The sequence below is a fragment of the Mastigoproctus giganteus genome, chromosome 13 (genome assembly GCF_048544385.1).
Source record: "Mastigoproctus giganteus isolate SK-2022 chromosome 13, ASM4854438v1, whole genome shotgun sequence".
In the NCBI taxonomy this organism is placed as follows: Eukaryota; Metazoa; Arthropoda; class Arachnida; order Uropygi; family Thelyphonidae; genus Mastigoproctus; species Mastigoproctus giganteus.
In genome coordinates this window covers 156,811,694-156,825,648 of record NC_143587.1, presented here as the reverse complement: position 1 = coordinate 156,825,648, position 13,955 = coordinate 156,811,694, and the positions used below count along the sequence as shown (strand labels likewise).

The window sequence follows — 13,955 nt, the reverse complement described above, 5'->3', positions numbered from 1 at the left end:
ATTCTGCACTGCTTATACACCTGTGGCACCATGTCTCTAATATTACTCTTAGTTACCCTTGCACAACCCATGTATTTTACTTGTTCCATGACGAGTCCCAGCAGCCCTTGAAATCCCCAATATCTCACTTTGCAGGCCGCTGCTCATTCCAATAGAAGCAGTGCAAGAATCTTCAGCCTGTAGCTACTGTTAATCTATTAGTCTGTGAATTCCTCCCAAGCTAGCATTTTGCTGCCCCCCCCCCCCAACACTGCCTTGATAGCATCAGCAAATATTCTTGCACCCTTTCTATTTAAGTGTATCCCATCCCTCTAGAAACAGTCTCTCCTGTTAACAAGCAGAGATCATGCTGGGAAAAATTCCACCCCACGAGCCTTGCACAATCTTTCCATATTTGCCGGCCGGTGCAAACTTAAAAAATTCGTAGAAACATATTCTGCATCCCATAGGAATAAATGGAGGTATCGTGAAAATATCATGTGAACCCAATAACAGTTTTTTTTTTTTTAATTCATTCCAAGTCCTTGGAATTTGAAAATTTTGCTATGTTACTAAGCTATTTATCTCTCCAAAAGGTTATATCTATAATGGAAATTGCACTATCCTTTCATCGTCTTCATATGTTTCCATTTTAAGAATCAATTTTGAATGCCTTTGTGATATTTTTCTGGAGGTCACAACCAAAAAACAATAAAACCAATTTGCACTTTCCGATTTATTGGGCTTTTCTGTTTTAGTGCATCTAATTATAAATGGGTAGTAAACTCGATCTTATTGTATTTGGAATACAACCGATAACTGTGTGGGGTTTTTATGCTATTATGGGATGAAATGTGTTCCCCTTCACTGAGATCTTCAATCAAATAAAAAACAAATTTTCAGAACTTTCTCTTCATTCCTATTTATGTATTACAATGATGAAGGGAAAGTGACCAACGAAAAGTGCAATTGGTGGTAGCACCAGAAAACGAAACAAAATTGATTTAGAAATGAAGACGAAAATGATTAAGCATGAAGCAGAACAAAGTATGTCATCTCTTGCAAGGGAATTTAAGTCTCGCTGCTTGAACAGCGAATACTATTTTAAAGGAAGGTGCACGTATAAAAGAACATATTAATGTTTCAACACATTTAAGATCTACAGTGGTTCAGGTGCTATATCGAAGATGGAACAGCTGTTAATAATATGGATGGAAAAGCAGATTCAGAAGCAAGTGCCCCTGATTCTAATGAACATTCAAGCAAAAGCAAGAAGTATTTATAAAGATATTAAGGATAAGTATGGCGAACCCCAACCCAAGTTCATGACAAGCAACAGGTGATTTAACAAGTTCAAGCATCGCACTGGTTTCCACAACCTTAAAGTATGTGGTGAAGTTGCCAGTGCCGATTCTGCAGCTGCAGAGAAATTTTGTGATGTGTTGGAAAAAATTATTGATGGAGGCTGCTATTCAATGCAGCAAATTTTTAACGTTAATGAGATTGCTCTGTATTGGAAAAAAATGCCGGATCGAACAGACATTGCCAAAGAGGAAAATACAGTGCCAGGTTTCAAGGCGTCAAAAGATAGGGCCGCACTCTTGTTTGGGGCTAATGCAGTGGGAGATTATAAATTAAAACCACTGCTTGTGCACCATTCTGGAAATCCTCATGCATTTAAGGGCATCAATAAAGCCACCCTACCTGTGCACTTCCGATCAAACCAGACAGCATGGATAACAATATCTCTCTTCGAGGATTGATTTAAATGCTGCATCGTTCCCGAGGTTGAAAAATATTGTAAAGACAACTATATTCCTTTCAAGATTTTACTTCTATTAGATGATGTTCTTGAATATCCTACACATCTAGATGATTTCAATTCGAACGCGAGAGTTATATATCTACCGCAAAAGACGACTTCACTCATCCAACCTATGGATCAGGGTGTTATTTCGAATTTAAAAGCATAGTATTTATGCACAACATTTGTTCAGGCCTTGTCTGCAGCAGACAATGAGAAAAATTTTAAAGTTGAGATTTTGGAAATCTTATAATATTTACTACTCTATCTTAAACATTAATAAGGCCTGGGCGGAAATTACTAAAAGTTGTTTAAATGACTTGTGGAAGAAAATATGCCCACGGTACGTAAAAGGCTACAGAGGATGGATTTGAAAAAGATGAATCATATGAAGAGGTTACAGATAAGATTGTAAAGGTTGCAGAGCTACTTCAGTTGGAGGTTGATGCCAAAGGCATGGAGGAGTTAATAGAGAACAAAGAGAAGGGATTATCTAACGAATAATATATTGACTTGCAGGCAGCAATAGTGAAAGAAGAAAATGCTGACGAAGATTATGATGAACCAAATGAGCAGCCAAGACGCTTCATTGCCAGAGAGATGGCAGTGGCAAGGTTTGAAAGATGGATCCTGACAGCGAATGATTCTTAAAAGTTAACAGAGGGTGAATGATATGCTTGCTTGCTACAAATAAATCTACGGTGAAAAGAAAAAAGTCCCTATCCAGTCATCCATTAGTCTTTCGTAAGGTTGATCAGCCGACCCCTTCTAAATCTCCATAGCCCTCAACCTCCACAGTAGCGTACTTATTAGCTGAAGACGTCGATTCTGGCAATGATGCTTGAGAGGTAAGACTTACTGACGTAAAACTTCTCCTCTCTGTCTCCTCTTTTTTTGTAATTTTATAATTTTGAAATTTTTAAAATATTGCACACTTTTGTAATTTTTCCTGCGCATGAGATAAAAAATTGAATAAATACAATAAATTATTCTATTTACATGTTCGTCGAACATTTCGTTTTTGATTCAATCAATTCAGCGAGCACAGTTGCAAGTGCTGCACAAGCATGGGAGAAATTCCCCGACTTACATAAAATCTATCTTACATAGCGTTCCGTGGAACGTAATCCTTACCTAAGTCGGGGATTTCCCGTATTTGGCTTGACTAGCAACTTGGTAAGTTTAGCTTATTCACTTCCTTTATGCATATAAGTGTTCCAGAAACACCCAAGTGATGTGCCATAATGTATATGGGTTGCTGTTTTTAAGTGGTCAATAAACAAGTCTGTAAAAGTAAAGGCACGTGAAATTAATAACTGCTCAATTCTGTGACAGGTTGATTGATTGAACTTTTGTCAGCAACACGTGTTATATAGTAACGTTACAACTGTACTTGATTGCAAAGTAAACACCTGGAATTCAGAGCTAAAAGCAATCACTTACTTTTGGGCTGAGGTTTGTTTTGATTTACAGCTCAGCCCAAAAGCTTTTAGCTCTGAATTCCAGGTGTTTACTTTTCAGACACTATTTATGAATTTTTGGAATGTTGAGGATTTTGGAACGTTGTTGTTTGTCAACATTGTGAAAATTATAGCACATTGCATGTACTCTCTCAAATATATCAGAAGCAAATGTGGTATGTGCCATTTAATTTTTAGGAGAAAATGGAAATCATTGAAAAGAATTTTATTTTCATTTTCTTTCAAATTTTAAAACATATAGCTGCATGCTTAGTTCTACTGTTTTTCAAAATCTGAAATTTCTCCATATGATTTTTAGTGAACCTTTTGTAAGTTTTCATTAAATTTGTAATTTTATAGGTGTTACATTTTTTCAAATATTATTATATTACAATTTTTATATCTTTATTTTATTAATTTTAATTATTATAACTGTGGATTCCAATACCATAGGTGATCAGAAAAAACATAGAGAATCTCTAAAAAGGCAACCAGCTGATGTCAGTGGGTAAGTTCGAAGGCTAGCATCACATATAATTATAAGTTAGAAATACAAAATTTTCTTTTTAACTTAACTACCAGTGATCTAGAAAGTTAAGTTCCATACCTTGTTACCAAGTGACACACAGTCCTTATACACTTTCAATAACATGTTTTTTGCCAGTGAATAAATCTCTGTCTTGAATAAATAAAATTGTTTCCATGTTTTTACTATATTCTGGCAGACCGGGCTAGCCGGGTGTGTAAAGTGCCTGCCTGGCAACCCAAAGGTCATGGGTTTGTATCCCGCCTTGGGCTTGGATCAGAGTACTGCAAAAACCTTTGGAGGTGCATTATGGCCACAGAAGCCGATGCAACAACAACTAACTAACTAAAACAAAAAACAAATTACTATATTCTATATGAGATGAAAACATCCTGTAAAATGCATTGGAAAGACAATTTATTCTAGTTTTTGCCTCAAAAAATAAGTCTTAACAAGCAGTTAGAGCAAAATTTACAATGCAGTGCACAAAGGAAGCACAACATAGAAATTCAGTATCAAATTGGATGAAGAATTTAAAGAAACTGCTTAAATTTATACCAACCTACAAACTGGAAGGCCTGGATTAAACAAGAAGACCATGGCATTTGTAGAGAAAGCTTTTCAGCAAAGCCCACAAAAATCACTGAGATGGGCATCTCTGAAACTCAATGATCCTAAAGTAATATTGCACAAAATTCTTAGAGTGAAATTGCACAAGTGACCTTACAAGATTCAAATGCATTGAATGTTGCTGAAAGAGGACTACCATGCAAGATATGCTTTTGTCAAGTTTAATGAAAAGTTGGACCCATTATCTTATATCTTGACAATGTGTTTAGTGGTGAAGCAATGTTTCACGTTAATGGCAGGGTAAATTGCCATAATTGCCTGTATTTGGGGGGGGGGAAACTGCAAGAAGTCTGGGAACATGTTAGAGATGTCTAGTCACCCATGAATTCATCTTAGAATCTTACCAGTAATCCCAACCTGTTCAAGCTTATAAAGCAATGTCACATGAGGGACTGAGTCAAATGTTTTGTTAAAATACAAATAAATTATGTTGTAATTGTTACCTAAATCGAGCTCGAGACGAACTGTGTCAAAATAGCTTAATAGCTTACTAAGTTAGTTAAGCATGATTTACCCTTAACAAGCCCATGTTGTGTGCCCTTCAGAATGCCATATCTATCTAAATGTCCCTGGATTGCACTGTTATCATTGCCTCTAAGATTTTTCCTAACACTGAGGTCTGATGACCTCGGTGTTAGGAAAAGTAACCGGTACGTAGTTACCAAACTTCACTCCTAGAACTGCTGTTATATATTGGTGATATTGGCACTTCTCCGACCCAAAGGAATATCCCCTGAGTCCAAAGATGCCCTCATAATTAACCCCAGTTGTTTAACACTCCCTTGCACTTTCCCTCAAAGCTAAAGGGTAAGAAAAAGGTAAAGTGTAGCCATTATCAACCCACTGCAGGATGGAAGCCTCCTCAACAATTCATGCTGAGGGAAATGGACCATAATCTGCCACGTTGGTCCAGTGTGGATTGGCAGATCGACTGTATTCAGCAGTCAGGGGCTTGAACCCCGATCTACTCAAAGAGCGTGTGCTACTGCACTCCCGCTCCTGGTGCAATCAAATCCAGGAGCCTCACTTGCCTTTATGCTCAAAGGTTTTTCTAATAAACAAATTATCTGTAATTATGAAAACATTAATTCTTGATATTTTAAGGAGTCCTTATGTGCTGTAATGTAATAACTAGATCGTACGTATAGCTTAGCTTAATTTTCAGCACTCACCTCATAGTAATCCGCTTAGCTGGTGGAGGGTTTTATCACATATATAGTGGTTATAGGATTCTAATACTTTACAGGGATTATGGGTTTTAAAATTAAGTTATGGGCTGTAGAAAAATTTTTAAGAAAGGAAAGTGCACCTTCCATGGTTGCCTAATAAAATTAAATTAAGAGAAAGAAAAAAAGGGAAATATATAAGCTAATAATCGCGCACGAGCGACTTTCGAGTTTCCTCGTCTTCAGTTAGCTATAGTGGAGGGGGGGGGGAAGAGAGCGCGCTTGTCTTATATACGGGTTGGGTTCCCGAAATGCATTTCAGTGCACGTGGAAACTTGATACGTGCTAAATTCCAAATGGGGGAGAAATTGGCGGGAATCTTTTTGTTTAACACGTTGAGTGATGTATGGCGCTTAAACCATTCAATAACGAGGGCTTCGTTTTCAAGGATTTTGTAGTTAGAATTTAATTTAATTACTGTGATGGCTGAATCGATGAGTGGGTTGTGATTTTGAGATTGGACGTGTTGTGTTAGTTCTGTACTTGCTGAGTTAGTTTTGAAGCTATTAAAGTGGTAGTATGCACGCGTGTTCGCGATTTTTGATGTCCCGAATTTTGCTGTTGTACTACCTATGTAACATGCTTGGCAATCTGATTGGCATCTGATCAAATATATAATGTTGTTGTAATCTTGTGTCTCGTACTCGTGTGTTGTCTTGTATGAATTGAATTTGGAACTTAATTTGTTATATGATGTGAATATTAATTTTATATCTGTATTTTTAAAAATCTGTTGAAGTCTTCTAGCGTATTGTTGATGATATGGGAGCGCGATAAGGGGTTTTTTGTGTCTTATTCTTGTTCACGTGGTTAATAATTATGTTTGGGTTATTAGTGTTATTATGAACTTTGGTGATGGATTCTTTTATTAGTTGTGGTGGGTATTTTCTGTCGATGAATTTTTTGGTGAGGTATTGTAATTCTATAGATAGGTCTGTTTGTGTGTGGCTATATTTTACAGCGTTGTATATCTGGTTGTATATAACTGCTTTTTTGATGTATAGAGGGTGGTGTGAGTGGTAATGTAAGAATTTACCTGTATGTGTGTTTTTTCTGTATATTTTGGTGCCTAAAGATGTGTTTATTTTGTATACAGTGAGGTTTAGAAAATTAATTTTATTATCGTTTTCTACTTCGAGGGTGAATTTGAGTCTTTCATGTGTTGTGTTAAAGGTGTTCAGTAAAGTATCGATGGTGGTTCTGTTGCCTATTAAGAGGACGTCATCTGCATACCTCATGTATAGTTTAATTCCTGGGGGAAAGGGTTGGAGAATTTTTTCTTCGATAGATGCGAGGTAGATCTCGGATAAAGGGGCAGAGATGCCGAGGCCCATGGGAAGGCCGAAAATTTGTTCGTAGACGTTATTTTGGAATTTAAATTGTTTGGCGTCAAGTAACAGTGATGTGAGTTCTAAAATATCATTAATGTTTAAGTCGGTACGTTTTGTTAATGTGTCGTCTTTGATTAATAGATCTTTAAGGGCCAGTAGCATGGATTCGATGTGTACGTTTGTGTATAGGGAGACGACGTCGAAGGACGCGAGAATATCGTTTTCAGATATGGTTATGGAGGTTATGTATTCGTGTGCTTGTTTAGTGTTGTGGACCCTGAACCGAGAAAATCTCATTAAAGGCGAAATGATTTTGACCAGGAATATGGATAGGTTAGCATAGGCGGACTGTTTATAAGAAACGATGGGCCTTAAAGGGTAATCTTGTTTATGGAGTTTGACTATTCCAAATATGTGTGGGAGAATGTTATTGCGTATGCCTATTTGCTGGAGGGTATGTAAATTAATTTGTTTGTTGGCTCTGAGTCTTCTTAGAATCCCATCAAGTTTATTTTTAAGCTTGTTAATATTAAACGTGTTGCAAGTTCTGTATGTTGTTGAATCTGATAAGATGTGTAACATTTTCTTTGTATATGTGCTTTTGTCCATGATTGCGATGGTGTCCCCTTTGTCTGCCTTTTGTATTATAATGTTCGGGGTTTTTTTGAAGTCTCGTATGTGGATTAATTGTTGTTGGGGAATGTTAGGTTTACTGGTTAATTGGGAGTTAAAAACAGCGTTTGTTTCATGTATGATTCGATATTTATCTGGGTGGTTATCAAGTTTGGTTTGTATTTCTATCATGGCGTCTTTAACTGGGTAGTTGTTGCTGTTAATGGCGAAATTGAATCCGTATTCTAGACTGGCAAGTTCGTTAGGGGAAAATGTTTGTGTGGAGATGTTAACAACTGAGTTTGTGGGGAGTTTTTTGTGTCTCCTAGTGAGTGTATCCCATTTCTTGGAGTGCTTTTGGGTAATCTGATTTAAAGTTGCTTGAATTCGTGAGTTGTTCTGTTGTACGTAATCGTACCAAGTCGTGGGGGTTAGTTCTCTTTTAAGTTTGAATTTAAGGGTATGTATTTGATCTAAAAGGAGATATTTTTCTCTGTATCTTTTCCGTAATTCGGCTTTAATTATGGCAATGGAGGCTTGGTGTATGATAAAAGGGTATTTTTTAACAGTGTTTTTGGTGCAGATACGAGCGAAATTGGGGATTATGTCATATATAAGACATTTCTTTAAGAATGTGATGTGGAGTTTGTCGGAAAAGTATTTTACTAATAGTTTTGTGAAATGGAGTTTCCTATCGTGCAGATCTGAATGCATTGGGGAAATTGTGGAAATGATAGGCGTGCGGAAGAGGTGTAATATATAGTTAAAGGATTTGTGTTAAATTGACTCTTGAATTTAGCACGTATCAAGTTTCCACGTGCACTGAAATGCATTTCGGGAACCCAACCCGTATATAAGACAAGCGCGCTCTCTTCCCCCCCCCCTCCACTATAGCTAACTGAAGACGAGGAAACTCGAAAGTCGCTCGTGCGCGATTATTAGCTTATATATTTCCCTTTTTTTCTTTCTCTTAATTTAATTTTATTAGGCAACCATGGAAGGTGCACTTTCCTTTCTTAAAAATTTTTCTACAGCCCATAACTTAATTTTAAAACCCATAATCCCTGTAAAGTATTAGAATCCTATAACCACTATATATGTGATAAAACCCTCCACCAGCTAAGCGGATTACTATGAGGTGAGTGCTGAAAATTAAGCTAAGCTATACGTACGATCTAGTGAAAACATTAATTTAATATGGCTCAGCCTCACTCACATAACCCCTTCTGATCTTAAAATTTCATGAAGTTTCAATCAAGACTGATGCAAAGTACCTATTCAATTCGTCCGCAACATCAGCTGGATTGTCTAAGACTTTCCCATCCCACACAATGGTCCAATCTGATTAGCTTTCTTTGCTGTATTCACACATGAAGAATTCCTTGTCTCCTTTCTTTTCTCTCTCTTAGTCGATACTTTCTTATACACAGCCTTGACCTCCCTGACCTAATTTATGGTACTTTTACAGATCAACCTGTACCTGTTGTAGACTTCAGTACTTTTCATTGCTCTGTAACTGCCCCATTCTATTTTTTCTACTCTATATGGGCAGTCATCAATTTTGGCATCCTCCTCCTGCAATAATTCCTTAAAGGTGTGTATGCGTTAATGGGGGGGGAGGGGAGCTGATGAGATGTTTTATTGTTTTTTTAGCACCACATTCACACAGATTTGAAATTTGGGGTAGGATACCCCATTGCTTAGAGAGGAACAGGTATCCTGTGTGTTATCAGACACTCAGCCTAAAACACTGATGGATCCAATATCTCTCTATTACAGAAGATTTAGGAGACGTCCAGTTGGCCTGCCTCCCAAAAATTCACTCATGCACACCTTCTCGATGGTAAGCCCTGTTACGTCACTTAGGTGGCAACGAATGTGTAGAGTGGTTCTCTTCAAGACGCCTGGTCAGCGTGAACAGGAAAACACCAAACCCTCCAGCATATGACAGCACGACGAAACAAATGGCAGCTTTCACTCTACCTCTTACTGCAGTGAGTGGATCAGAGTGGAAGCAGAGGGTGCTAAGAATCTCTGGGTGCGACCAGGCTGCCATACACGGAAATTGAACTTGGCCTGTTATAACGTAAGATCACTCATCGGTGAAGACAGGATATTAGAGCTGGAAAAGGAATTAGAAAATGTGAATTGGAATATCATTGGATTGGCTGAAACAAGAAGAAGAAATGAAACACTTATAAGTTTATCAAGTGGAACTCTGCTGTACACCAATGGAAACAGTGAAAGGAGTGAAGGTGGAGTTGGGTTTCTGGTCCATAAAGATTTTAAAAACAACATTTTGGAATTCAAAAGTACACCACCAAGGGTGTCAAGACTAATACCCAAGATTTCTAAGAGGTACAAGCTAAAGATTATAATGATTTATGCACCAACATCGAGCCACGATGATGAAGAGGTTGAAGAAATGTACACCGAAATTGAGAGTCTTCTAGATGAGCAGAAAGCTCACTATACTGTTATTATGGGAGACTTCAATGCTAAGGTTTGGAAAAAGACAAAACAGCGCAGAAAGGGGAACAACCAAAGGAAATTTTGGAATTGGTGAAAGAAATGAAAGAGGTGAAAGACTTGTGGCAGAATCTCAAGGACTGTCAGTAATGAACACTTTTTTTTCAAGAAAAGGGTGAACAGAAAGTGGACATGGAAGAGTCCAAATGGATTAACTACTAATGAAATCGACTTCATCCTCACTAACAGAAGATATATTGTGAATGATGTTACCGTCCTAAATAAGGTAAATGTTGGAAGTGATCACAGAATGGTAAGATGTACACTTGATATAGATGTAGGAAAGGAAAGGAAAAAACTGACTCGAATAAATAATACAAAGAATTTTTGAGATAACAGAAGAGGAGAAAAAGCAGTATGTACTGGAACTTAAGAACAAGTTTGAGCTTCTGCAGACTGCTCAGGACCAAGATATCGAAGAGGAATATTACAACTTTTTGAAAGTGATAAAGCTCAAGAAACCCATAGGGAAAAAGAAATCCAAAGAAGAAAAAATTAGTCAAGAAACACTTGTCATGATGAACCGAAGACGACAAATGAAAAGCAAGAAAAACACTGACTGGGAGAAAATTGAGTATACTGAGTTATGCAAAACCATTAGAAAGAGACTCAGAGAGGACATAAGATTTAACACAAGAAAAGTAGAACAAGCATTAAGGGAAAACAAAGGATTTAAATCAGCAGCCATGAGCAGTAATATAGAAAGACAAATGATACTGAAACTGAAGAATAGCGGTGGTGTACTTAAAAACAGCAGAGAAGGCATAATTCAAATAGCAGAAGACTACTATAGAGAATTATACAAGGAGCAGGGGAATGATGCCAGCAGTGGGGAAGATGGATTGCAAAGTAGCTCCACATACGACATACCCGATATTCTTCCTGATGAGGTAGAACATTAATTGAAGAAAATGAAGAATCAGAAAGGCCCGGAGGAAGATGAAGTTACTGTAGAGTTGTTAAAATTGGGAGGAAGAGACATAACACAAAAACTAGCAAGGCTCTTCACAAAGTGCATTAGAAAAGGTGTGATGCCTAAGCAGTGGAATAATGCAATCATAGTTTTGCTGCATCAGAAAGGAGATAAATCAGAAATTGGAAATTATAGACCAATTAGCTTGTTATCCCACATCTACAAGTTGTTCACAATGGTCATTACTAACAGATTAGAAAGAATACTTGATGAGAATCAACCGAAAGAGCAAGCTGGCTTTAGGACAGGATTCTCAACTATGGATCACCTTCACGTAATATCACAGCTAATGGAGAAAGCAAATGAATATAAAACACCATTATGCCTGGCATTTGTGGATTATGAAAAGTATTTGACTCCATACAGCATAAGGCAATGTTTCGGGCACTGGAAAGACAAGGCATTGATACCCTATATATTATGATTTTGATGAAAATATATGAGAGTTCTACCTCCTTTAGTAGACTAGACAAAGACAGTAGGAAATTTAAAATTGAGAAAGGAGTTCAACAAGGAGACACAATATCTCCGAAGCTGTTTACTCCGAGTCAATGTGAATGGAGAGTACCTAAACCATTTACGATTTGCAGTTGACATTGTGGTCATAAGCCACGATCCCAAAGAATTAGAGGAAAATTTTAATCAGTTATGCACAGATAGTAAGGATTTTGGACTAAAGATGAATATGGCTAAAACAAAAGTAATGATGAACAAGTATGCCACAGAAAAGGATATAATGATTGAAGGAGCAGTAATTGAAAAGGTGGAGTCATATACTTATCTGGGACAAGTTATTAGCTGCAGTAATGATAAATGGCTGGAAGTCAAGAGAAGAATAAATTTTGGATGGATAGAATTCAGGAAATATAGTCACATACTGAAGAGCAATATCCCAGTTTGTCTGAAACGTAAAATAATGAACCATTGTATACTCCCCACCATGACTTATGGAAGTGAAACCTGGGCACTCACCAAAAGAATGGAAGAGAAGCTGAGAACTACACAGCGAAGAATGGAACGAATCATATTGGGAATCACTGTTAGATGAGAAGAGAAACACATGGATTAGGCAGCAAACTCAAGTAAAGGACATTCTTATCAAAACTAAAGAACTAAAATGGTCTTGGGCAGGACACATAGCTCGAGGACATGATGACAGATGGACTAAGAAAATAACAGAATGGTATCCAAGAGGAGTGAGAAGAAAACCTGGAAGACAAAGGCAGAGATGAATAGATGAAATTCATGAGTTTGTGGGTAGTAAATGGATGGCCAGTGCTCAGAACAGAAGGAACTGGAAAGTTGCTGGAGAGGCCTTCATCCTGCAGTGGATTGAAAATGGCTGATGCTGATGATGACCCCATTTCTTCAAATTGTCCCTGGATGTCAGTACAATCAGTCCTCGTATAGCACGATAGTTGTGTTCCTAGGAAACCCTCGTGCAATGAAAAATCGTGCAATATAAACTACAGGCCCTATGGGAAAAATAGGGATAGGTGTCGACCACCCACGATTGAACACACATTTGTAACCAAAACATAACCAAACACAATAAATAATTGTAATAAAATACTTACGTATTTTTTTTCACAATTTCGTAATAAAATACGTAAGTATTTTATTACGACTATTACATAATAAAATATTGCTAATGCTTTTGCTTCTATCGTAAGCAAACTTGTTTTTTTGCTTGATTTTCTATCGAAACAGATGACAACCGTTCCATCTCTTCCAATTCTTTGTGTCTTATTCTGATGGATTTTAATTACACTTTGAGTTATTCCTGCTATGAAAGTTGTTTTTATTTTCTCTGCATTCTTTGTAATTCTCGGCATTGCCTCATTTGGGTCTGTAGCATGTGGAATATCACATGGTCTTTCATTTTGCTCAAAGCGTTTCACAATTTCATATTTTTTCTCTATCGACAGAGGCGGACTAGATATAAGTCTTACCAGGGAAACCCCGGTGGGCCGGAGGCCAGTGTGATTTTGGCCACAAACCATAGTATGAGGCCAGTATAAATTTTCCCGGTTAAGAATTTATGACCCAGTCCACCTCTGTTTATCGATATTGGTTTTCTTTTTCTCTCTGAATCTGCAGTGTCTTCACCAGGATGCTTTCTTTTCACACCTTTTAAGTATTTTACTCATTTTTAGGGAATAAAGCACAATCACAAAACGACGAGGCACGCTTGATACACATATACAAAGCTGCGCGCGCGTGTAGCAACTGAATAAACAACACCGTAAAGGCAGAGATACACTATTAACACTTCACATTTTACTAAAGCACATTTCTAGGGGTTACTACCATAAAACAAAAAATAATTTCCAGTTGCGTTTCTGCTAGTAGAATCTGTTATAAACTGGTAGTAAACTCGATCTAATTGCATTTGTGATTATACCGATTGCTGGAATTGTGTTGGTTTTTAAGTTATTATGGTGAAATGTGTTTCCCCTTGACTGATATAAAAAACATAAATAGATTTTCAGAATCTTCTCTTCATTCCTATCGTGTTGCATTCGGTTTGGGGTGATTCTGCGTTCCACTGCCATTTCTTGCAAACACAAAGGCAAATCGTGCATAAGCGAATTCGGTTTGTGTTATATAAGATATCGTTCCCCTATTTGTAAATCGTGTATGATCGAATTCGTGTAGTGCAAACACGTGTTATACGTGTTTGCACTACACGAATTGTATACTCCCCAAAATTATCATTTTTCAGTTCTAAGACGGTTGAGTGATGGCCAAATTCCATCCATACAGATGTCCAGGGATTAATTTTTCTTGTGGGGTCATCTGATTTTGAGTTCATTTCACTTCTAGCTCTCCGTTTGGCAATGCATGCCAATGATGGTATGCTAAGCAGTTCATTTATCATAACG

General features: G+C 37.4%; 1 protein-coding gene across 1 annotated transcript in view; it reads left to right on the top strand.

The window, feature by feature from the left end:
* LOC150076546 (serine/threonine-protein kinase unc-51-like) overlaps positions 1-13,955 on the top strand; it is a 462,846-nt gene that overhangs the window by 239,998 nt on the left and 208,893 nt on the right. The window contains exon 14 of the mRNA XM_090387194.1: positions 3,697-3,751. Within this exon, the coding sequence (XP_090243320.1) occupies positions 3,697-3,751 (55 nt within the window). The remainder of the gene's footprint in view (positions 1-3,696; positions 3,752-13,955) is intronic.